Below are 24,489 nucleotides of genomic sequence, written 5' to 3' on the forward strand. Positions count from 1 at the left end.
ATTTACCATACTAGAAACTGAAAATGAGAATTTTAAAAATACTAATTTCAAAATTAAAATAATAGATTTTACGTTAACGTTTTTATAAAAATTACTGTACTTTCTGAAAGAATAAAATTATAGTGAGAAAAATGACATTGTTTTACATTTTTGCTAATCTCTTTAATATCTGGCTTAATGGCTGTATTTTTACAACTGTCTCTGAATTAAAACTGCTAGGATGTGTTGTTTTGGTTGAGGTGCATAAATAAAACTTGGTCTCACAGATATATAGTTAGAAAATGGAAGAGATATTTTAATACTCTTTTCAGATGATTGTATATATTCTTCTTTAACACCAACAAAAAAACTCAGTAAGTGGTATTTTCTTAAAGGTTAGTTGCAATGTGGAATCTGAAACTCTATCAATGAATCTTTCATACGTCATTATATTAAAATCCACCATTCCATCTAGTACTTGGAATGGATCATTTCCCCATGTGTGGTTTTGGTTACAGTATGTACTGGTCATTTGGAAAATACTGTTCACTGAGTTATGCAGATTTTCTAAATGTTCACACATTTCACTATACAATATTTTGAAAAAACCTCACTTTTGCTTGTATCACCGTTGATCTCATTAGGAGATCTTCAAAGGTAGGGGAAGCTATCAAGCTCACAGCTGCAGATGGCAAGGTTTCCAAAATTCGAATTTAACCTTGAAAGCTCAAATTTTCTCCTTGGCAACAAATACTGTCAATTGTTTTTCTTAAGTGTTAAGTTCACTTTTTCAAGAAATGCTGCCAAGGATTTGCCAACTCAAATATGAAAAGCCATCCAGCTGTTTATCAGTTATTCTTTCAAAGTAAAAATGGTATTCCAAGCAAAAAGCAGCTAGTTCTAGCAGGCAACTCAGGTGTTTAAATGCCTTTTCTCAAGATAACCAACCACACCTCAGTATGTAGCTGCAGTGCTTTAGGTGTACTTCCCATGTGTCACACAGAAGATTAAAAAGCTACATACTCAGAAGTCGTGATTTAATAAAATTAATAATATATGCAGCTTCATCGAGGACATTCTTATGTGAAACCACCTCCCCCCAGCCCTGCTCACCGCTTCTTAACTGTGAGCGCATGGTGGTGAATACAGTGACTGTCAGTACGATTTGGAATTACTGCCTTGATTCGTGCTAAGGCAGCAGCAGTGTTTCCACCATTGCGTTTGGACCATCTGTGTAAATCTCGACATGGTGAAAAAAGGAAAGAACATTCTAGTATTATTATGAAAATAGTCTTGAGCTTGTGGACTCCCTGAAAGGGTCCCAGGGACCCTCAGGGGTCCAAAGTTTACACTTTGGGAACTGCTGCCCTGGGGTGCCTAGCACCGTGCCTCATGCACGGTAGTTATTTCAATACCTGGTTGCTGAACAAATGTTTGACTGAAGCTTGAATTTAGAAAGCCTTGTCTGACTCAGCATCCAGCCAAGCTTTTCTGCACCAAGTTATGGAACAGATATCTAAATTAAAATGATTCTGCAAACAGAACCTTGAAGCCCAATACTTAACTGTGCACAGCTGCTCTAAACTTAACTTTCCTCTAATGACAAAACTGGCTTCTTCCTCAGCAGTTCACTGAATGGACAGGGCCCGGTGTCTCAAAATGCTGGGAGTGAGGCTGTGCCGGGCTGCTGGGCACGACCTGGTGACCAGCCAGAAACCACTTGGCTTGGCCAGGCCTGTGGCTGTGGCTAGACTGATTTAGAATTGGTTACATTGGGAGCAGCATGATAATCCTGGTTTCTTCTTGTTGTGCGCCATGTGGACTTTATCGAAGTGCCCAGTTCCCATACACTGGCAAGGAAGTGTGGGGTTCAGAGGTCAACCAGTACCATGCCACTTGCTTACATAAAAACCTCTTAGCTTGATTCTCCCTTGAGGTATGTAACAAAACATCCTTCTGAAACCTCTAGGGGATCGATTCCCTCCCCCTCTGTTTCCCTCCTGGAGTCACTCAAGAACTTATTTTAATGGGGGTCTGGTGAAGAGTAGCAACTAAAATCATGGGAGAATATTTAGCTCACTGTTGACCTTGATCATAACCCTTCCCATGTTTAGCCACACCCTCAAAGGCAGCTAAGTGGCTAGAGTGCACGATATTGTTCTGAAGTTCAACTGGATACCAATGATGACTGGGGAAATATAGTTTTCCTTTCCTTCCATAGGTTTCTGTATAAAACTCCATGTAAGCATTTGCTGTCTTAAAGAATTCCAAGATGATATTTTACTGATTATATTCATTTTTCTCAAATAAGAAATTAGAGAGCATATAGCATGGGCATGTGGTATTAAGTCAAAAGGAAGTCTATAAATGAGAGGGGGTTGTGAAACTAAAAAGAAGAAAAGTCAAAGGATTTTTAAATGGGAGATGTAATGATATCTTACCATTTTCCACTGGGTCTCATTTACTTCTTTGTATTGCAGTTCATATTCCAGGACTATCCACCCCTTCTGAACATCTGCATTTGGTGGTGGTTCCCATCTCACTTGGATATCTGCATGAATCCCTGTTAAACTGATGTTCAGTAAAGTCCAGTTGAGGCCAATGGGTGGATCTGGTTGCACTGGGCATTTCAACAGAGAATTAGTACACAGACACAGCTCGATATTAGTGGAATGCTTTCTTCCGAAGAGACTGTTACTTTATACATTTTTATTATTCAAACTCTTAATTCTTCCAATATTCCCACTTTATGGGACAGTATCATTTTTTTTAACATCTTTATTGGAGTATAATTGGTTTACGATGGTGTGTTAGTTTCTGCTTTACAACAAAGTGAATCATTTTTTAACTTAAGGATGATCTGTTTTTAACTTAAGGATGATCTGTTTTTAACTTAAAAAAAAAGCCCCTATAAAAAACTTCTTTTTGAGTTTAAAATCTGATCTATAGCTATTCTTAAAGATTTGCCATGTTTTACACTTCTTTTGGCTCTGATAGGATTGATACTTTGGGATTTTGGCAAAGGAATTCACTTTAACTCAGAACTGAAGGAAGAGAGAGTCCGAAAGATCTATGGTATTTAAACATGTCGCTGTTTTGGAACTAGGGGTGGAGAAATCTTTTTTCTTCCAAGCTGTATGTGACCTGGGGCAAGATCTTTCTTATTTTCGTTCTCATTTCTTGTCTTTGCCACTTCTGTACGGCTACAGAAGCACAGTCCTTCCAAACGCTCAGTAAATACTCCTTAGCTTGTCTTCCTAGCCACATGTGATCATTTCTTCAGATATAAAATGAAGGCATTACACCGCTCTCTCAAATGGTAATGAATCAGTGTTTTCTGTGTTTTACTTAACTGCATGCTACTGACCGCTGTGGAGTGGATACTACTTTATAAAAGATGAGAAAGTCCCAATTTGACTAATCATGACCACATTTTGGAAATTAAATGGAAGGGATTTGCAAAATAGCTAAGCTACCCACATCATGAGAGTTGTACCTCATCTTTCTGGATTTGTTGGGGGCTGATGAATTCTGAAAACCAAAGCTTAACCCTTTATATGACTGAACTATAAAAATGTTTTTAATGCAAAGTTTTCTCCAACCTATTACTCATGTTGCATCTTACAAATCTTCCTGTCTACTTTAAATAGAGGATATAGAACTGGGTCCTTTTTGAGAAGGCTCAGTACCACCGTTACGAGCATAATAATAACCTCTTCCTTACTTTTATGCTTATTTCTAGGTGCCTTAGTTGACACATTACAGTGTGAGAAACACTCTGAGATACTTAAAAAGCATCTGAAACTGAATGCATTCAAAGGCAAGTCTTCTGCCTGAAGCTTGCTCCTCTTCTACCTTCCCTGGTTCTGTTAATGGCGACTCCATTCCTCCAGTTGCTCAGGATAAAAATTCAACTCTTCCCGGACTCATCTTTTTTTTTTTTTTTTTTGCGGTACGCGGGCCTCTCACTGTTGTGGCCTCTCCCGCTGCGGAGCACAGGCTCCGGACGCGCAAGCTCAGCGGCCATGGCTCACGGGCCCAGCCGCTCCACGGCATGTGGGATCTTCCCGGACCGGGGCACAAACCCGCATCCCCTGAATCGGCAGGCGGACTCTCAACCACTGCGCCACCAGGGAAGCCCCTGGACTCATCTTTTTTTTCACCATCCCACATTCTGTCAGCTGTACTTTCAAGATATTCCCCAAATCCACCCACTTCTCATCAGCTGCATGGCTCTAACCTGGTCCTAGCCATTATCATTTTTTTTGTTGTTGTTGTTGCTGCATTAGCCTCCCAACTAGTCTCTTCCTGTGGTCCTTGTCCCCCTTCAGTCTATTCTCAACACAGCCCTCAATACTGTGGACACGGTGGTCATCTTAAGTTAGGTCATATCACTCATCATTTAAAGCCTTCCAAAGGCTTCCTATCTCACTCCAGATGAAAGCCAAAGTCACACATGGCTTAAAGGGTACCTTAGCCTTGACCCTCTGACCTCTGGGATATGGTCTATGACCACGCGCCTCCTCGCTCTCTGTGTATCCCCTCGCTACCCCATGCTGTTCCTTGAGAGAGCAAAGGCATGCTCCCGCTCCAGGATCTTTACCCTTCCTGTGCCCTCTTCCCTCAGGTGGACACGTGACTGTTCTCTCATTTCCTTCTTCACTCAAGTGTCGCTGTCTCGGTGAAGCCGTGTCTGATAACGCTACCACTGCAACCTCTCCAGCATGCTTTTCTCCCTCCCGATGTTACCTCTCTTCCCAGCATGGTCTCTTTCCACCCTCAACGGGAAAATGTCCCACTAGGGCAGACGTTTTCTGTCCCCAGCACCTAGAACACTGCCTGGTCTAAGGAAGAGACTCAACGATTGGCTGAATAAACTGAATGAATGACAGATGCCTAAGTAATATATGACTTTAAATCCAAAGATGAGCCCTGTGAGGTCTAGTAGAATACATTCATAATACATGAGGAAGCTGAGGCTTGTGGCTGTCATCTTCAGATCTAGGTTCACCTCGGTTCTTTGTTGTCTCTCACTCTCAGCTCCCTCCCTACCTGCTTTCATGGTAACTCTGCCCGTCATCATCTTTTGCCTTGATTATCACAAAGTCTTCTAATCCCCATACCTCTAGTCTGTGCTATTCCAATCTACCCTCTACACTGCAGCAAGACGAATTCCCCTGAGACAATAGTACGATGCTGTATGGCTTTGAGGTTAAGAGCATGGGCTCTGGAGCTATGCTGCTTAGGTTTGAATCTCAGCTCTGCCTACCAGCTGTCTGACCTTGAGCTAGTCATTGATCCCCTGCTTTGGGGATCAGTTTCATCATCTGTAAAATGGGGATTATAATAGAACCTATCTCACACAGTGATCATACCTGATCTATAGTAAATGCTTTGTAAGGGTTAGCAATAAATATCCTGAGGTCATTTCCCTGCTTAAGCATCCTCAAATGTACCCCTGGGCAGTAAGGTAAAGTCCAAATTCCTCTGTGGGGTACACAAGATGAACTGATGATTTCTCTGGCCAGCGAGTCAGGCCTGCCAAACTGCTCCCGAGTCTGTGAACATTCTGTGCTGTTTGTCACTTTTGGAACTTAGTCGCTGTTGGAAGACACAGTCCATCTTGTATAACTGGCAACTCCTGCTGATGCTTTAAGAAGTAACTGAACTAGTCACCAGCTCTGTGCAGCCCTTTCTCTACCCTCGGGCCCAGTCAATCATTCCCACCTCTGGCCACAACCTTGGCTTGCTGTGCATTCCACACACCTCGAGCCCGGCACCTATTGTGCTGTATCTCAATTACTTGTTAACCTGCCTGATTTCCCTACTTGATTGCGTCTTACTAGTTCTGTAGCCAACACACCCAGCACAGTGCCCGGCTCATGGCACTTGGCAGGGACAGGGTTAGAACACGGGTCTTGACACAGTAGTCTTTCTACTACCCATTTAGCCACTAGATAGCTACATCTATTGACGTTAGGGCATATGTACGAATAGTTCCTCTAAACCGTATAATTGGGTTCTCTTTTCTGCTTGGTACAGTTTTCTCAATCTTCTCCCTCAAAGTCAGGCTATCAGATTTACTTGTTTCCATCTGCAACTTCTACCCACACTCTCTCTGTCTCTTCCAGTCTGCTGATGCCTGGGAAACCACACACAAGAACAACACATCTGAGAGAGGCTCCAAGGAATTCCTATACGCAACAAATGAGCTTTGTGGATAGATCTGAGGCACCAATGTCAGCTACTCATGGTCCTTCTTTGATTCTTTCTATTTGGCTGTTTATACTATTATAGTATAAACATGAATATTCCAATTATGGTTGTTTGTTTTGTTTCATTTCCCCTGTGTCCACATGATGCGCAAGGGATAAGCTGCTTGGAACTTTCACTTCGTTCACTGAGCTGATTACCTCCAGTGTGTTTTGAGATCTTATAAACATGTCTTTAAACTGATTTTGGCTGTTCTGTCCATGTAAAATTCCAGAATGATTATGCCTTGTGGTAAAGAAAATCTAGGCCTTTATTATCGCAGTGACAGAGATCAAGGCCAATGTATTTCAGTAGATCAGAATATAATAATCATACCAAATCATTAGGAGAGAAGGAATCTTAAGAGTGCGTTGAGTTTGTCCCTTGCAGCGGCACACAAGAATACAATCCAGCTTTAGAGACCTTCTCAAGGAAAAGACGCCATAAGACTCCTATTCTTTTCTTTACAACATTTACTGCCAGATTTTTTTCATGTTAGAGCCAACCCAAGCTCCCTCTGCCCTTTCTCTCTTGTTCACCAGCTGATCTCATGCACTGTAAAGGAGACCGCCATCCCTCTACAGAGTGCAATGACACAGTCTTCCTATTTGCATACACTTGGACTTTGCAGCCTTCCCCACTTATGTAATCTAAAGCCATGTCAAATAAAACACAAACCTGTGATTTACCTATTTCCTCAACAGAGAAACACTTTTGATCCACAGTATCACCATTGCTAGTTAGCTTGATACAGTAGGGGATCCAAATGGAGGTATAAGATGAATTAAAGTAACAGCTGTTTTCTCCAGCAGAGACATAATCGGGGCATTCTTTCCATTCTTGAGTCCATTCTTGAGTGCTCCTGAAATGGAGGGTAAAAAAGGATGAATTGTTCCCCCAAATCATGCCATAGCTTAAGCCAAAGCAAGGTGCTTGGCAGTCAGAGTCAATAAATTGGGACACGACTATGTTATGAGCAAGTATCTTAGTGGCACCATTTCCAAGAAGTAGCACGTCTGTGGATTGATGATCAGCGTCTGTAGACCGACAGAAGGCCATTTGGTACTTCTGCCTATACCAAAAGCATCCCTTCATTGACTGTGTATAATAAGCCAGCTCCTAAATTAAGTGATTTATTGGTAGGTACTTCATTACCCCCATTCTGCAGACGAGGGTTCTCAGGCTTACGAAGGTTTAAAAATGTTCCTTTATTAAAATACTGCAGAGAGTCAACCCCCAAACTATAGAGATTCCCAGAGAATAGCTGAGTCTTTAAACCTGGGTATTCCCCCAACTTATGGTGGAAGAAACTGAGGCAGCACACTGATGGTGTTCTGCAGGCTGAGTGACATGGAGATTTGGGTGGCCCTGAAGTGGACAATTGGCTACCGCCCTACTCTGAACTGCTGCATCCTGTGTCCATCTCCCCAAAGCTGTCCATTGTTTGGGGGGGATGGTCTCCTGGTGCCTCGAACTCCTTCCCATTCTCCTGATTTTTTTTTCCTTAATTACATGAAGAGCCATGGGAACATTTCAAACACGCTGGACATCCAGGTAACCTTTAAGAAACATGGGAGTCCTAGGATTTTCCCCTCTACTCATAAAAGAGACAAAAGCCATGGACCCAGAAATTAAAAAAAATTCTCCAAACTGAGAAAGCATTTTTCTTCTCCATTTTGTAAATAGAAATGGACATTTAATTATAATATCAAGAAAAGGAAAACAAAAATGGGCTGAACTGAACCAATGTGTTTGCCTATCATTTCCTTTTTTGGTTTCTCTACAAAGAACAAGTTCATCTTTTCCTGTATCTTCGATCAGATAAGAACAAACAAAACAAGTCATGAGGGATAGACGGACACATGGAGAACACTGAAGAAATCAGAAAAGCGACATCTCCACATTTAAATTCTACCATAGAGTTATTCACCTCTATCGCAGTCTACAGAAAGCATCATTTACCCAGATGACTTAGAACAACAGCAGGATGTGTGTCGAAGAAAAAAGAGATGCCAGGAAGTTCACTGTGGGAGGACGTCAGTTTGGGGAAAGGATATTCCCTGATCAGCTGCTAAAGGGGACCTGAACAAAAATGCAGAGCAATCCAAAGATCGCTCAGACTCAAGTCCATCCCAGCAGGAACTGAGCAAACATGTGAGACAATGTGACACAGCTCTCCTCCCATTTCCCATCTGCTTGCCTGACTGAATGACTGAATTCAGCAAGCCATTACTGGGTGTCTCCAATGCAAGCAGTATGTAAGCATTATAGCTGGCACTAGCACTGTGTGGCTATAATGATTAATAAGACTTGATCACTACCTTCAGGCTAGAAGACGACTCAGAAATTACCATCCGAGTACTTTCTTTTTTTGTCTCCTTTATTCAGTATACTGATATTTCATAAGCATTGATTACATATAAAACACCGTGCCAGATATTATGCGGGATTCATGTGAATTACTCCTGCCTCAGGGGAATGACCGAGAAACTGTATTACAAAGCAGTGTGGCCAAGTGTTTACACATCGTACTCACTGGAGTTAGAAGAGGGAATGATTGCTCTGGCTGTTCATGGAAGGCTTCAAGGTGGAGGTGGTGTTTTTAGCAATCTTGAAGATGGGTAAAAGTTTAACAGATGGCAATAGGGAAAGGAAGAGAGGGAACAGAAGGCAATGGAATCATTGGGGAAAACTTTCTTAAATTAGAATTGCTACTTAGGTGGGGTAATTGATTATTTACTTACTCTTCACTAGGCTATCGGCCGAGAAGGGGGTTTACAAGTCCAGGAGACATAAAGCCAGGTAATCTGTGGCTGAGGGAGAAGCGGGTAGGAATGACCTTGTGTTGGCTGAGGTGCTTGGGGCTGGTAGGCCAGACTGTGGAGGTCTGTGAGCATCACCCCAGGGGGATGGGTGCTGGGCAGCAGTGGACAGCAAGGACCCTGCAGGCTGTGGGAAGGCAGGATGAAGAGCTGGGAGAAGACACATGTTTCCTTCTTTACAGCTGTTTCCCAAGTTTGGCACTAGGAGGAAAGTTGTGTAACATCAGGGGGTCCTTGAGACAGCTGCTTGTCAGCTGTTGGAAAGAACTTGGGATTAACATGGACAGTGAACTGTTGCTTAATTTCTGGTTGAGATTCTCAGAAGCTGCATACTCTTGGATGAGAGATTCATCTCCGATGGGAAAATTAAGCGGGTAGAGGGTAGAAGGAAGAATCGTGTGTATTGTGCGTATGTGTTTAGAATAGGAAAAAGATAAAAAAGAACTATCGATAGGTGGGTCATTGAACTATGGTATGGTTTGTTTTATCTTGGCTTTCAAACAAAATAAGAGTACAGTAAAGAGAATGGTTTAAGAGATTGCCCAGGAAATGAGGCTTCCATATAATAGTAAAGGACATATCAAATGTACTTAGCATAATTGACAGTATTAAAGTGACTATTAAAACATTCTAGTGCTTAGCAGGTCTGGATTTGTAATAGGGAGGTTAGCTCTGTGTATTTCACACAGTTTCTCAACTTTGGCTTGTCAGCACCCTGGTCCCCATGGGGACTGTAGGAAAAACACTGTTTAGATTGTCCCCAACCCATTAGCTCCACGGAACAAACAACTTAAAGCACTTATCTTAAGCACAATAGATCCGGAAGAGCTAGTTCAAAACACAACTCCTGACCCCCTCCCTCACTAACTGAAGTTGAATTTTATTTTAAATACATATTTAACACTTCTTTTTAAACTATTAAATTTAGAGAAGAAAAAAATGGGGGCTTCCCTGGTGGCGCAGTGGTTGAGAGTCCGCCTGCCGATGCAGGGGATGCGGGTTCGTGCCCCGGTCCGGGAAGATCCCACATGCCGCGGAGCGGCTGGGCCCGTGAGCCGTGGCCGCTGAGCCTGTGCGTCCGGAGCCTGTGCTCCGCAACGGGAAAGGCCACAACAGTGAGAGGCCCACGTACCGCAAAAAAACAAATGGACTCACAAAACCGATGCTCTGTTGCCTGCCTTCACTGGGTTGAATTTCTCTACAGATGACCAAAGCCCGTTTATGGAAGCTACTCCCTACACTTAAGTGCTCTAGGTTTGCTCCCAGACTGGCTTGTGACATACCGGTGAGAACTATAGCAAGAGCCTATCAATAAAAATCAGAATAAAGAGCAGAAGAAATGCTTTCCACTTAAAGGTAACCAACTGGAAGAGAAAAAACAAAACAAAACAACATCATTTATGTTCTAAGGGCAACTGTTTTCATTATCTCCAGATCATGCGTTTTAGGCTTAAAATTTAACATATTCCTTAAAAAAAGAAAAGAAAGTAAAACTGCTCTTTCTCCTTTCTAATTTCCCCCACCACCTTGAATGGAAAAGAAACTTTCTTTTCAAAAGCCGGGGTAATTTGGGGAGGGGGTTTGGTGGGGCTGGGGGAGAGAGAATCTTTGAGACTGAGTCTTCACATGCCCACTACTTTGAAAACAAGGCATCTGCAGGCAAAAGGCTGAGAGCAGAGCATGCTGACAGGCTCCTCTTTTTGCCAGGCCTGTGATCTGCATTCTTGCTGAGTCCCCTCCAAGCTCAGAGGCTGAATCGGGCACGGTCTCCATCACAGGGTGTTCTGAATTGGCTGCCTGAATTGGCTGCCTCTTCCCCCAGCTCACCTGGCCAGGAGCAGAGCCAGCCAAGCCTGCAGCTGCCTCTGGGCCCGTGCTCTGGGCCTGACGTGTTTAGATTCCCTTGTGCTTTAGCTACCAAGGCCAGGCCGGGAGTGCATCAGCCCCCTCCTTCTCCTCCCCGCCTCCAGTGCTCTGGCTCTGGATGACATCATGTCACAGTCTCATCTCTGTATCAGGGATGGGGAGTCATGATTCTATAGTCCCAGGAGTTGCCTGGGAACTGAATTCTAAGAAACAATGACAAGAGTCAGAAAATGCATTTGTATTTTCTGCTTTGTGTAAGTGGGTAACATGAAGGCAACACATTTGTACTCTTAATTGGTGCAGTCCTGGTAATGTATATTCCTGATACTCCTAATTCCCTTAATTCTCCCCTTTCCAGAGAAACCGGGCTGGGCGCTCATGTTATTTTGGCTAAGATATTCAAAATAGTTAAATGCTTATAGAGAAAACACAAAACACTGACTTTGCCAGTTTGGTAGGCCCTAATTATGAGGTTGTACTTAGGGGGTTTGAGGATGTGACAATTTCTTCCCCTGGGATCCCAAACTCTACTAGGACAATAATTGATGACGTCTTTCTGAATAGATCCAAGACTTTCCCCCACCTCATCACACTTTTAGTAGCATCTCTACTGGCACAGGGCTGGGTTTGGACCAGGGATGCTGAAAAGCCTGGGCTGTGCTGAGAAGGCCTGGAGGCAAAGGTATGTGGCCCTGATGGATGAGGGTAAGGGACAAATATATATTTGTGAAGGCTGCATCCTGTTGGATCTTTTTACTCAGGTTCAAATTTGGTGACTATTAGGGTGGTGAAAATCTATTTTCAGGAAGTGGGCCCAACTGCTATTTCTCTCTTTATTTTAGTTAGCTGTGCCAGTATGAATAACTTATTTTGTTTTGATTGAGCTCTAAGCTGCTGAAGCAAAAGTATGAAAATTGAACCTAAATCTCTCTTCATTTAACAATAATTTCAGAGGATATTCAAAAGTGTTACCAGACATTTTAGCTTCCTTTCAAAAGTGTTACCAGACATTTTAGCTTCCTGTCCAAATGTATGTATACAAATCAGCTTTGTCAGCCGGCCCCTACCTCTCTGCAGTATCAGCCTTGCTGGGAAAAAAAGTGCATTTGGTGCCCAACCGTCTCATCTCTGTGTGCCCTTTGGGGTACATCTGAGAGACCTCTCACACACCTGGAAGGTGACTAAGGCCAGTCCTAGTTGCTAATTCAAAGTATTTATTTGCAAATTAAGCATCCAGCTCTGCATTAAAAGTGGTCTTATAGCACATCAATAATCATAAGCAGTAAAGAATCAAAAATCACTTTTGTAGCCCAGCAATTAGAATTCTATATTATTTTAAATTATTATCCCGCTACCAATAATAGGAATAGCAGCTACCATTTATTCAGTCCTTACTAGGCTTGTCACCAAGCACAGTGATAAGTGTTTTTCATGGATTAGTTAATAGAACCCTCACAAGAAGCCATGTGGCAAGGTCTATTATCTCCATTTTGCAAATGAGGCAGCTGAATTGTTGACAGACTGACTAATCTGCCCAGCATCACTCTGTGAGCGAGGGCCGGAGCCAGGCTGAAATGCGAGACGGTTGGTCCTGAGCTCATGCCCTTAACTGCCTGCTGCCTCTACCTTTCCTTTCCCTGCTCCTCTGGGGGACTGCAAGCACCATCCTTGGACAGATAACCACCACCAGATCAAGGGTCTCCACTAATCTTGCATCTTGGCAAGAAAAGAGGAAAAGAGGAGATGATAGAGTGTTTGAGCCTAAAATTTTAAAAGCAAAAAGGTACAACATGAGAGTAAACAGAAATGGAGATCGTGCCAGGTGAGGAAGGGTAAGAAATAAACGACTCGGGTGGTGATCACGTTGGAAGATCTTTGTTTCACTCTTCCCGTTATTTTACAGGACCATCAGTAAAAATGGAAGAGAGAAGTATCACAGTCCCTCACTGAATGAAACTAATTTAACAGGGACACAGTCTATTTTCTACATAGGAACCAGTCTTTTAAAACACACATCTTTAAAAAAAACCCCTATGGCTTCCCACCACAGAGAAAGTAGGCTGTGCCGTGGCCTGCAAGGCTCGTCTCAGTCTGGCCCTGCTGACCCTCTGACTTCTCCCCCATTACTCTCCCTGTCTCCCACCTTGGGCCCTCCGGCCTCCTGCTTTCTTCCTACCTGCCACATCAGCCTCAGGGCCTTTGCACTTGCAATTTCCTCTGTCTGGACAGTCTTTCCCCCAGATACTCACATGGCCTCTCTCACCTCATTTACGTCGCCGCTATAATGCACCACAGAGAGGCCTCCGATGACCTCCTCATTTAAGATGTCACCCGAGCTCCTGACATACTCACACACACACTCATGCACACTCATTTTGTTCACTCCCGCATATGTTCACGCACATTTACACATACAGACACTCATGCACAACCACACCCCCCCCACACTCTCACACATATTCACACGTGCATACTCACCCACCTTCCCACATTCATGCAGTCACACTTGTACCCACTTTTACACACTCACACATTCTTGCACTCACAAACATGCTCACTCATACCTTCACACACTCATCTGCAGACACTCTCAAGCACATGCATGTATTTACACAGTGCTAACACTCTTTCTGGCTTTACTTTTCTTAACCATGTTGCCAGCTGACATTTAATTTTTTAATTAAAAAAATTTTTTGTCTGTCTTCCCCCACTGGAAACAAATCTCCATGAGACCAGGGACTTTATCTTTTTGTAATCACTACTGTATCTCCAGGGCCTAAAACAGTACCCAACATAGAGTAAGGGCTTAATTAATATCTTTGAATAAATGAATGGGTGAGTGCATTTAGGTCATCAAAATAGGTTATTTCCGTTCCTACCACTGCCTGTCACTCAATACGTTTTAATGAGGAAGTCCGTAGAAGAGAAAAGTCAGAAAGGCATGAAGCCTGCACCTTCTGATATAGAACAGCTGTATGGATCCTGGGCTCTGTAAACCGTGATGAACCCCATCTGTCCAGTGGCATGAAAAAGTCTCTAGTTCAGGTGAACGGCACTTGGTGAATTTAGGCTTCCCGGAAGAATCTGCAGAATAAAAAGAAAAGGCAAGGCATGATATCGGGAGGGTAACAGATGGTCCTAATGAAACACATACTTAAAGCGGTCAAGAACAAGCACTTCTTCTAGAAATGCTGTTTCCTTGGGTCACAGCTACAGAACTGCTGGCTGCCAGTTATTTCTCTGTCAGTCCCGATTCCAGGGACAAACCATTTTGTCTTTATTTCCGACATTATTTCTTGGGGCCTGTTTAAGAAACCAGAGCTAGAGATGAGGATTTGGGCACAGGTAGTTTATTTGGAGGGTGACCCCAGGAAAGGGAAAGAGGGACGTAGGGAAGGGAAAACAGCTAACGAAGTGTCTGCTCTTCGGCTCGTGCCCATAGTGGCTGACAGGGGTCCAACCCCACAGAGGTCCCTCTGAGAAGCTGTGAAAAGTGTGCCTTCCCTGCGTCCTCGACAATGATGGGAGCCCAGGGCGTTTATCCACCAACTCCCATCGGTTGAGGGCTGCCCTGGCGGTGTTAATGCCACTGAACTTCTAGGCTGCACCTGCCCATGGGCTGAGGGTCCGCACCTGACTTCTGAGAAACCTAGGCAGGCACCCGAAGTGTGCCCAGCAATGTGCATGGTGGCAGCTGCCCACCATGGATGGCTGCGTTGGCACCAGTTGGGCCCCAGAGAACCACAGAGGCTTTTCTCTTTTTACAGATGTTTGATAAAGTCACTAATGTTTGCATTCTTTTAGAAGATTCAGCCAGTAAACTCATTAAATAGGTATCATTAAATAGATACCTACTTTCAACAACTTGTGCATTTATATGCGTGTCAATTCTAATTTGGGAAGTGGAGAAAGACTCCTGTGTGTTAGGATATTAGCCAAGCTCCTCTGCATCTATGAAAACTGCAGCTATGAATGTGCCGCAGGTCTGAGGTAAAACTAAGTTTTGTATATCAACTTTCATTATTCTTCTGACTTCCATGGCCATTTTGGAGACTGTGGTCAATGTTTATGAACCCACTCAGAGCACTGAAGCACTGGAGCCTGTGTAATCGATTACAAATGAAAAAGGTGTACGTTTCTTTAGGCAAGCAACTATTATACAGTAGAGTTCCTGGAAAAGTTCCTTTTTCTATTAGCTGAAGCACTGGAAGTATTATCTTTTAGATTCTTCCAGAAAATCAGTGCTAAATAAACCACATTTAAACCACAACTAACATGTTTTAACGCCTGCAGGGTTGAGGGGAGGATTGCACATTCTGACTGTTTTTTTGAACAGAATGTGAGAAGAGGAAATACACCAGATTTCCAATTGAGAGATTTGTGATGTAGTCTCAGCTCTGATACTATTTAGCCTTGAACTTCTCAAGTCATTTGGACCTCAGTTTTCTCAATAGAGAGGCTGGAATAGATGAGATCCAAGGTACTTTACAACTTCACTTTTACAATTAAGTGACATATACAACCACTAATAAAAATCTACAGAATCAAAACATAATTTTGGCATTGAAGCCCAAACCACCAGAGAACACCAAATGCAAACACCATCCAGGTTCCTATATTCCCTGTGCAATAAGCCTGCCACATAATGGCAAGAATAATAAACCTAATACGAAAACTTGAAACAGGAAGGGAAAAAAAAAAAAACTTTGCTAGCTGGGGGAAAAACAACTTAAAAAGAATTAATTTGAAACACATTTTGCTTGCTTAAACTTACTATTCTTGTTTATTCTGTTTCCTTTTAACTCCAGATATATAGAAAGCCCCATATTATCCTGCATTCTAAATAAGAAATAGGAAATTCATGGTTGTGGTGCTAATGTGATGAAATACGTGCCCACAGAGGAATCCCGATGTAGGCGCAGTGCAGGAAAGCTACTTTTTTAATGTCTGTCTTTCATTGCCTGCCTTCCTTTCCCTATCTTCCTCCTTTCTTTCTCCTTCCTTGCACCCTCCTTCTCTCCTTCCTTCCTTCTTTCTTTTATGGCTGGGTATGTGCTGCTAGGTGCTGTAGCAGACAGCCTCTCAGATGGCCCCAAGGATCCCTGCCTCCTTCAATCCTCCTTGAAGGATCCCTATCCACAACCTTGAATATTTCCTCCCCTTGAGTAACTTGCCTCGAACCTATGGAATATGATAGCATTGAGGGGATGTCACACCTGTGATTAGGTTACAAAGGACCGTGACTTCTGTCTTGCTAGCTGACTTAGTCTGTTGCTGGTTTTGCTGAAGCAAGCTGCCATGTTAGTGAGGACCACAGGGCAAAGAATGGAGAGTGGCCTCTGGTCCACAACCAGCAAGACGTTGAGGCCCTCAGTCTAACAACCCTCCAAGAACTGAGTCCTGGGAAACAACCATGAAAGTGAGCATGGAAGCCGATCCTTCCCCATTTCAGACTTCGGATGAGACCACGGCCCTCGCTGGTACTTTGAGTGCAGCCTTGTGAGAGAATCTGAGGCAGAGGACCCAGCTGATGGATTAATTTGGAGGATGGATAGGGAAAAATATTACCCATAGTAAATATCTGAAGGCTGTTGATATATTGATATAATAAACAAATTCAGTATATATCAGAACTTCAGAGCTGTGTTTAAGAATGACATGAACTACTTTTCTTAGCGAATGAATATGTCACAGTGAGTGTGGGAAAGTGGGTAACTTCTCTTCTGGAGGCAAGAAGAACTGTAATACAACTGCTGCTCAGACACCTTGCTCAGACACCTCCTGCTTCAGCTGTTATCACCGTGGCTGAAGACCTTCAACCTTCCTCAAGTCCAGTTCCTTTGAGTCATGCTCAGGTTTCCCAAGTCTGAGAGGTGCTGGCCTAACCTTAAAATGAGCACCTGTCTATTTGATCTGAAAATCCCAGTAGAAACTTGTTTTGTGTTTCACTATGAAGGCAATAAATGGTTATCATACACTCTGAGGTCCTCTCTGATGAGCCACACACAGTCATTTCTAGACTAGAAATACTTCCTACTCTCTTGTGATGTTTTTTTAGCCTAAACCTACAGACAGAGTAGTACACTCTTAAAAACATCTCTTAAAAGAATGTTTCAATGGACAAGTGAAGCCACCTTTGGCCCTAAAGTAATTCTTAGAGAAATGAGTATTCCATTCAAGTGGTCCCACATCCTGAAGAAATGTTAATGTGTTAACACTGATCAGCATTCAAAAATCTTGACCATAACCTTGGGATTCACTTTTATTCTCTCTCTGGAGCTTTCATTTTGAAAATAAGGATTGTAGTGACATATTTACTTTGTTATCATTACTGTGTTTCATACATCATGCTACATATTGTTACATCATGTTGAATATTTATGTAATCTCCTTTAATACTGCTAACAGTTCTAGAAGGTGGGTACTATTTCCACTTAGACATGGGTGAAACTGGAGTTCCGAGAAGTTAAGTGAGTTGCCTGTGTTTATATTGCTGTTGTTTGCAGAGGTGGGATTAAAACACAAATCCTTGTGATTTCGTCTAAACTCTCAGCACTAGTAAAAAATAGCTTTTTCGTTAGACAATTCTCTACTGCTTCTCAAGAAATTCCCAGAAAGGAAAGATGACCAGCTCAGATGTGCTCTTAACTAAACTCTCAGAAATCTGTAACCTGGCAAGCCCTAAGAGCAGCATTTCCTAACTGTGACTGCACATCGGAATCAACTGAGGAGTTTTAAGAAAATACTGATGCCTTGGTCTACTCCCAGAGGCTTGACCCAATCTGTCAGGGGTGCAGCCTGGGTATTGAGATTTTTTTAAACGATAGGTAGCCCAGGTTGAGAGCCACTGATGTAGAGAAATAAAGTTATACGTAAGCACTGAAAAGTTAGCTTTCCACGTTATGAGGTTCTCTGATCAGTTCTAGCAGAGCTGCAGACCAAGAGTGACCTCCTTTGAGCCAAAGGTGCAACCTCCTTTGAGCCCAATTCTGGAGGGTGTGGGAAGGATGTGAATTAATTATGACCTTAAAACAGTATAATAACTGTTCACAATGAACGCTTGGAGAACTAAGAGATATTTTAAATATATGTGTGAAATGATACATCTAAATGCTAAACCTGCCCAAATTTCTGATGGGCTATAAGCTGGTAATAAGAACTAACTAAGAATAAGTTAAACTGATATTCCTACTGAAATTATTCTCTAGAAATCTTGAAGAGAGTTTTACTAAATTCAAGTTTTGAAAAGTCAATGGAATGATGTTGTGTTCAAACCTACGATGACAGAGGGACGGCATCAGAGGGGCTGGGAGGCGCCGCTGGTGGCAGCACATCACCTTTGACAGTGCCCGTGCCTGATTTTGTCAGCCAGGTTGGCTGGGCCTCCTTTCCTGCCCAGTGGCTCTCCCCTTGGAGGAACATGATCTTCCTGGGCCGTACACAGACGTCGAACAGCTGTTACATACTGAGATAGTCATCTGCCTTCTTACCTTCCGTTCTCTCACCAGTCATGCTTTTCTATCCTCAACTCATGACAAAGCAGAAACAAAAGCCAAATGAAATCACATACAAGTTCCCAACGTGTGCTTGGGGGTTTGGGGTTAGAAGAGAAGGACGAAGAGAAGCAATTGAAGTGGGAGGGGAAGGCTGGAAGGAAAGGAGCCTTTGGGAGGAAAGGACAACCTTCTTCCGAGAGCTCCAGGTCGTGGAGGGGAAGGCACTCAGCAGCCATTTGCCCTTAAATGTACAACCTCCCCTGCAGCCCATCGTGTGATTCAACTGCTGTCAACAGTCCTGGCCAGTTGTTATCACCCCTGAACAGAGAGGCTGGGGACTTAATACCTTGTGAAGAGACAACCTTGTCCTCTGACCAAAGTCTAACTGAACACAACCAGCTGAGAATTTCCTTTTGAGTTGGGCAGCATAGACAAACAGTAAGGAAAGGAAAGAAAACAATAGTCCTTAATATAATTAAGAATTAAAACTTGCAAAGACATACTAAAGAAAACAATTTTATAGAATAGATAAATGAACTTCATAAATAAATAAATGGAATGGGCCAAGTGGTTGAACTGTATTTCTAAAATGCTACCTTTTATTTTTTTGTAAAGCCTAAATATTTCCTGGGGCTTCCTAGGGACCAGGTTCTGGACTGAGGGGCACTGCGTTTTGCACAGTGCTTGTAAACACTTAGGTGGAGGGGAAAGAACCCCTTGCCCAGCTTCCTTACGAAGAGTCCTCCCTTATGAAGCTCTGCTTTGAGGCCACACATCCTTCTCCTAAGTACACCTGTCATTTCCAAAGCACTTTTCTATTGGAAGAGCTTCAGGAATTCAGTGATTCCTTTACCTTAGAGCATCTTACACCCCCTTTCACCAAAGGTCTTGTCCTTGATGGATGCTGGCCTGTCAAAATATGGTAAAAGAAATCTGTAAACTTCTAGTTGATCATTCTTGTCAAAAGTAACTGCCTTATAGATAATATAGTGTCAAAGAACACATCTTTTAAGTCTGGTAGGCTATTTATTTTTTTTTTAGGCTATTTTTTTTAACCTATGGAATTGCCAAGTGGTTATGAAACTGCAACTACTTAGTGCATAAAACTATTGGCAAAAAAAGCTTTAATGTTGGAAACTGGCAAAGAATTTAATAAGTATTTTGTATTGGACAATACTGGATATAAGGAATTCACCCTCACAGTTGATTTCCTTTATGGTTCTCTGTGGAATTGAAGAAGGCACAGCTGTAAAATCTTCTGCTTAGGCACTTAGTGGCTTAGAGTTGGGAACAAGAATTCACAAGATCTCCCCTGAACTACTCATTTCTTTCTTTTTTATTATTTTAAATTAAACTCTAGTATGCTTTAAAAATGGATTCTTGGTGCATTTAAAACATTGTAAGGTTGACTAAAATAAAGGCTTAGTAAACATGTCCAGTTAATTTAAGATGAATGTCAAATCAAGTGAACTTTGCAGTGTCTTGGAAAAGTATTTGCAGCACATGTGGTCTGGCAGGGACCTTAACTGGATGCAGCCTCTATGGATAGCTCATCTGTACGGCAACGTCAGGAAATGTTGTGCATAGAGCTGTACGTGCAGTTCTATTAGCATTTAAGCATTTATCTTTTCACCAAAACTTGTTTTGTTGTTTTAGTTAAGTTTTCACGGAACATTTTCATTATAAAATATATTTACTTCTCTTCTTAAATAGCTGCAGCTGAACATAATTAATCCTAGTTTTGAACATTCAGGGGCATTAATCAATCATCTTTCCTTTCTTCTGCACAGCATTTATCTGGTGCATTTAGCTTACTTAGTGCTTTCACATTATTTCACTGAATTCTCTTGGACAGAATAATCATATATTTTCCTATCTGATCTAGGATTTTTCTCTCTTCTCCCATCAATTCTCTTAAAGCTGTTGTGACTACTAACGGGGCTTCTTGGGTGGAAGGGTGTGGGCACTATTTTCCTTGGCGTTCTTTTCTCTGGCTAGAGGGGGGATGTGCCAAGGCAGCTCCAGCAGCCCCGAGTTCCAACAGGGTAGCCTGCTGGAAGACGGAAACAGGAGCATCACCTCAAAGACACGTACTTACTGCCCTGCAGGATAACTGACTCAGGAAACAGAACTGCCATAGTTTCATTATTCAAGAAAAAAGTATTCTGTATGTCACGGTTTTGAGATGTCAAAGAAACAATTAGCATTAAATTTAGTAAGATTTATTTTCTGTTTGGTTAAGGTAAGGGACATCCTAGATAACAATCAAATAATTAAAATATAAAGCAAGAAGTGTGGAATAATTGGAGCCTCCAGTAGGAATGTAAACTGATACAGCCACTGTAGAAACACAGTTTAATCATTCCTCAAAAGTTAAACACAGAGTTACCACATGACCCAGCAATTCTGGTCCTAGGTAGGTACCCAAGAGAATTGAAAACACAGGCTCACATAAAAACTTGTACAATTATATTCATAGCTTCATTATTCATAATAATAAAAAAGTGGAAACAACCCAAGTGTTCATCACCAGATGAGAGGATAATACACAAAATGTAGTATAATCACGTAATAGAATATTCGTCAGCCATAAAAAGAAATATTGATACATACTACAACCTTGAAAATCTTTTATTAAGTGAAAAAAGCCAGACAAAAAAGGCCACATATTATATTATTCCATTTGAATAGAACTTCCAGAATTGACAAATCCATTAAGATAGAAAGTAGATTAGTAGTTGCTAGGGAATGAGGGGGAGGGAAATTGGGAGTCACTAGTAATGGTAGGGTTTTAGGTAGAAGTGATGGAATGTTCTTGAATTAGGTAGTGGCGATGGTTGCACAACATTGTGAATACACTAAAAGTTACTTTAAAATGGTTAAAATGGCAAACTTTATATTATGTGAATTTTATCTCAGTAATAACATGATCTAAAATGTATAAAGCAAGAAATTATACTTAACACTAAAATTTATACGTATCATTTAATTTTTATTTCTTCTTATCCTCTATTGGACAGTCATTTTTTCAATTTAAGAATCCCTATCATTAATTTAGGCACACCACTGTCATAAAATAGGGAATTGTAACTCACTGCACAAAAGACACTACTGCTTCCCTCGATCATATGAAAATGTCCTAAATGAAACTTAACCGAAGCACTTGTGAATGTCAGGTTCTTTTCAATGAGATGATCCAAATTCCTGAAAATCAGTAGCTGGCAGAGGAGCTGTAGACAAAATTAACACATCATATGCTGGAATCTCCTGGGAAATTAGAAAAAAATACCAATGCCCGAGCTCTAGCCTTTGCGATTCTACTTTCATTGGTAATTTATGGAATCACCAGTTTAGTTACCTGGGCATAGGATTTTTCAAAGTTCCCCAGTGATTTTGAAGTATAGCAGAATTCAAGAACCACTGACTTATATCATCTTTTCCCCTCTGAGCCCAGAAGGCATCCTGCTTGTTCCCACCACTGGAGCCTCTTGTTTGGGTCTCCCATGCAAGTTCTTCGCCAGGAATGGGAGGAAAAAGTACATGTGGGGATATTCTCATCCAAGCCTAAAAGTATAGCCATGCTTTGCCAAAGTCAAACCTCTGTCATGAAAAACATGAACCTCCTAGAGTCTCAGGGGAGCCTTCTATCGCCAGAAGAAACCAACTGATGAATGAGCCTTTATTTTCCTTGTCTTGTAATTTTGTCGAGGCCATTTAATTCTCACTGATGATGATATAGTCTTCTATGTAATTTCATTTCTAAGGTTTGGAGTTTCAAATGCCATAAAACAGGGTCTTTTGTAATGAGCACACCAAAGCTTCTTAGTTTTAGATTCACAGGCACATTCAACATGCATTCATTCATTTGTTCATTTATTCAACAAACAATCGTATTTGTTCATTTATTTATTTATTTTTGGCTGCCTTGGGTCTTCATTGCTGCACGCGGGCTTTCTTTTTAGTTGCAGCGAGCGGAGGGATAACTCTTCGTTGCAGTGCGCAGGCCTCTCATTAAGGTGGCTTCTCTTGTTGCAGAGCATGGGTTCTAGGTGCGTGGGCTTCAGTAGTTGTGGCACGCCAGCTCAGTAGTTGTGGCTCGCAGGCTCTTGAGCGCAAGCTCAGTAGTTGTGGCGTACCGGCTCAGTTGCTCCGTGGCATGTGGGATCTTCCCGGACCAGGGTTCAAACCCGTGTGCCCTGAATTGGCAGGCGGACTCTCAACCACTGTACCACCAGGGAGGCCCAACAAACAATCATTGAACACCTGTTTGTGTGCCAGGCTTCAGCTTAACATCATCACTTGCTGAAACAGTATATTCGGTCCAAGGATGATGGCACAGTAGACAGACTATTTTATATAAAGAGGCTGGGCCAGCTCCCTGAGAGAGAATCAGCCTGGTCATTCTTTCCTAATAACTTTTGCTCTGTGTACATTTTCTTGCTTGGTGAAATTACTCCCACCACATGTTTGAATTCTTAAGTGTATATTCAGATTTTTAAAATGTTTCATGTATATATTTCTATTTCCATTAAAGAATGACCAATATGACACATGCAAAGATAAATATGGTATACATAGCCATGGCTTCCAAAATGCAATGAGAGAACATTTTTCTATAAGTACTTATACATGTTTCTCAGGAACACAGCTTGTCATGCTTGTGTGTGTGTGTGTGTGTGTGTGTGTGTGTGTGTGTGTGTGTGTATGTGTTAATTCTTAAAGGTATTTACTGCTGCAGTAAGGCAGCTGTGTCATACTTCATTCTTCTAAACCAAGGATTCTTAACCAGGGACGAATTTCCTTCCCAGCAGCTGTTTGCTGGAGACATATTTGATTGTCATGGCTTGGGGAGGGATGACATGGGCATTTAGCAGGTAGAGAGCAGAGATGCTGTGAAACATTCTACAATGCACAGGACAGTCCCCACAGCAAAGAATTATCTGGTCTAAGATGTGAATAATGTCCTCTTCCAAAGAAATAATTAAAACCATTAAATTACAAAGTAGTTCTCCAAAATTCAAACATGTAGCTAGAATGAAAAAAGCTAACACAACAACTGAAATCTCTAATCTCCTCTACCACCTTGCCCATCTGAACTTTTTTTTTCTGCTCAACAAAGAAAAACATCTTGCATTTTTAAGTCCTTTGGGATTTTAAAGAGACTTTCACATAGATATTCCATTAATCAAGAAGCATTTATGCAGCACCTATTATGTGTAAGGCACTCTTTCAGGTGTTGTGGGAATTATAAAAATAACATGACACATGGATTCTGCCTTTAAAGAACTGTAAGTAGTATAGGAAATGATACATGTGCATATGAGAAGTAGCTAACAATAAAAGGGAGCTCAAATAAAGATAATAATTGCTTTAGGAAATCAAAGAGAGTTGTGATTACTAAGAGCTGAGGGTGGAGAGAGAGGAAGGCTTCAAAGAGGAGTAAGGAGAGAGTGATTAACTCATCCTAGTTTGCTGCGATGGAGAAAGGCTGACGATAGTCACCGACCAAATGCCACTAGGGACACATCTGTACACAAAGTTAGGTTTATTTACCTTCCTACGTGCTGAATCCGAATCTACGTTCTAACAAGTTCCCAGGTTATCCGTAGGCACATTAAAGATTGAGAAGCATTGACTTAAGGCACCTGACTGCCAGCTAAGGGTTCTTTCAAACTGGACCAGTGGTTCTCATCTCCGGCTGCACATTAGAATCACTCGGGGATCTTTAACAAACTACATTCCAGAGATCTAATTTAATTAGATTAGGTGATGCCTATACAGTGTTATGTCAACTATACCTTAAAAAAAAATAAACACTACTTTCAATGTATGGAGTGAAAAAAACAAAAAGGACTGGGATGATGCCTGGGCATTGGTATTCTTTTTAAATGCCCCAGGTGCTAATGGCAACCAGGGGTGATAACTACTGAATCAGAACAATGAGCTTCTGTGTTAGATTAGTATAATAAATTCCTTAAGCAAATGTATTGAAAGGCCCCTCAAATGCCTAGTCCTGTGAAAAACAAACCAAATAAGGGTTAGCAAGGCAAAGCAGCATGCATTGAATCTCCGAG

General features: G+C 41.9%; 1 protein-coding gene across 5 annotated transcripts in view; it reads right to left on the reverse strand.

The window, feature by feature from the left end:
- The window catches only part of GHR (growth hormone receptor), a gene marked incomplete at its 5' end in the record, with an annotated part of 273,813 nt that overhangs the window by 21,237 nt on the left and 228,087 nt on the right, over positions 1–24,489 (reverse strand). For all 5 annotated transcript variants that reach the window (XM_082836086.1, XM_082836087.1, XM_082836088.1 and 2 more), the window contains 3 exons: positions 2,421–2,599; positions 6,921–7,093; positions 13,874–14,003. In XM_082836086.1, coding sequence (XP_082692212.1) covers positions 2,421–2,599; positions 6,921–7,093; positions 13,874–14,003 — 482 coding nt within the window. The remainder of the gene's footprint in view (positions 1–2,420; positions 2,600–6,920; positions 7,094–13,873; positions 14,004–24,489) is intronic.

Source organism: Leucopleurus acutus, assembly GCF_964270905.1.
Source record: "Leucopleurus acutus genome assembly, chromosome: 3".
NCBI classification, from domain to species: Eukaryota; Metazoa; Chordata; class Mammalia; order Artiodactyla; family Delphinidae; genus Leucopleurus; species Leucopleurus acutus.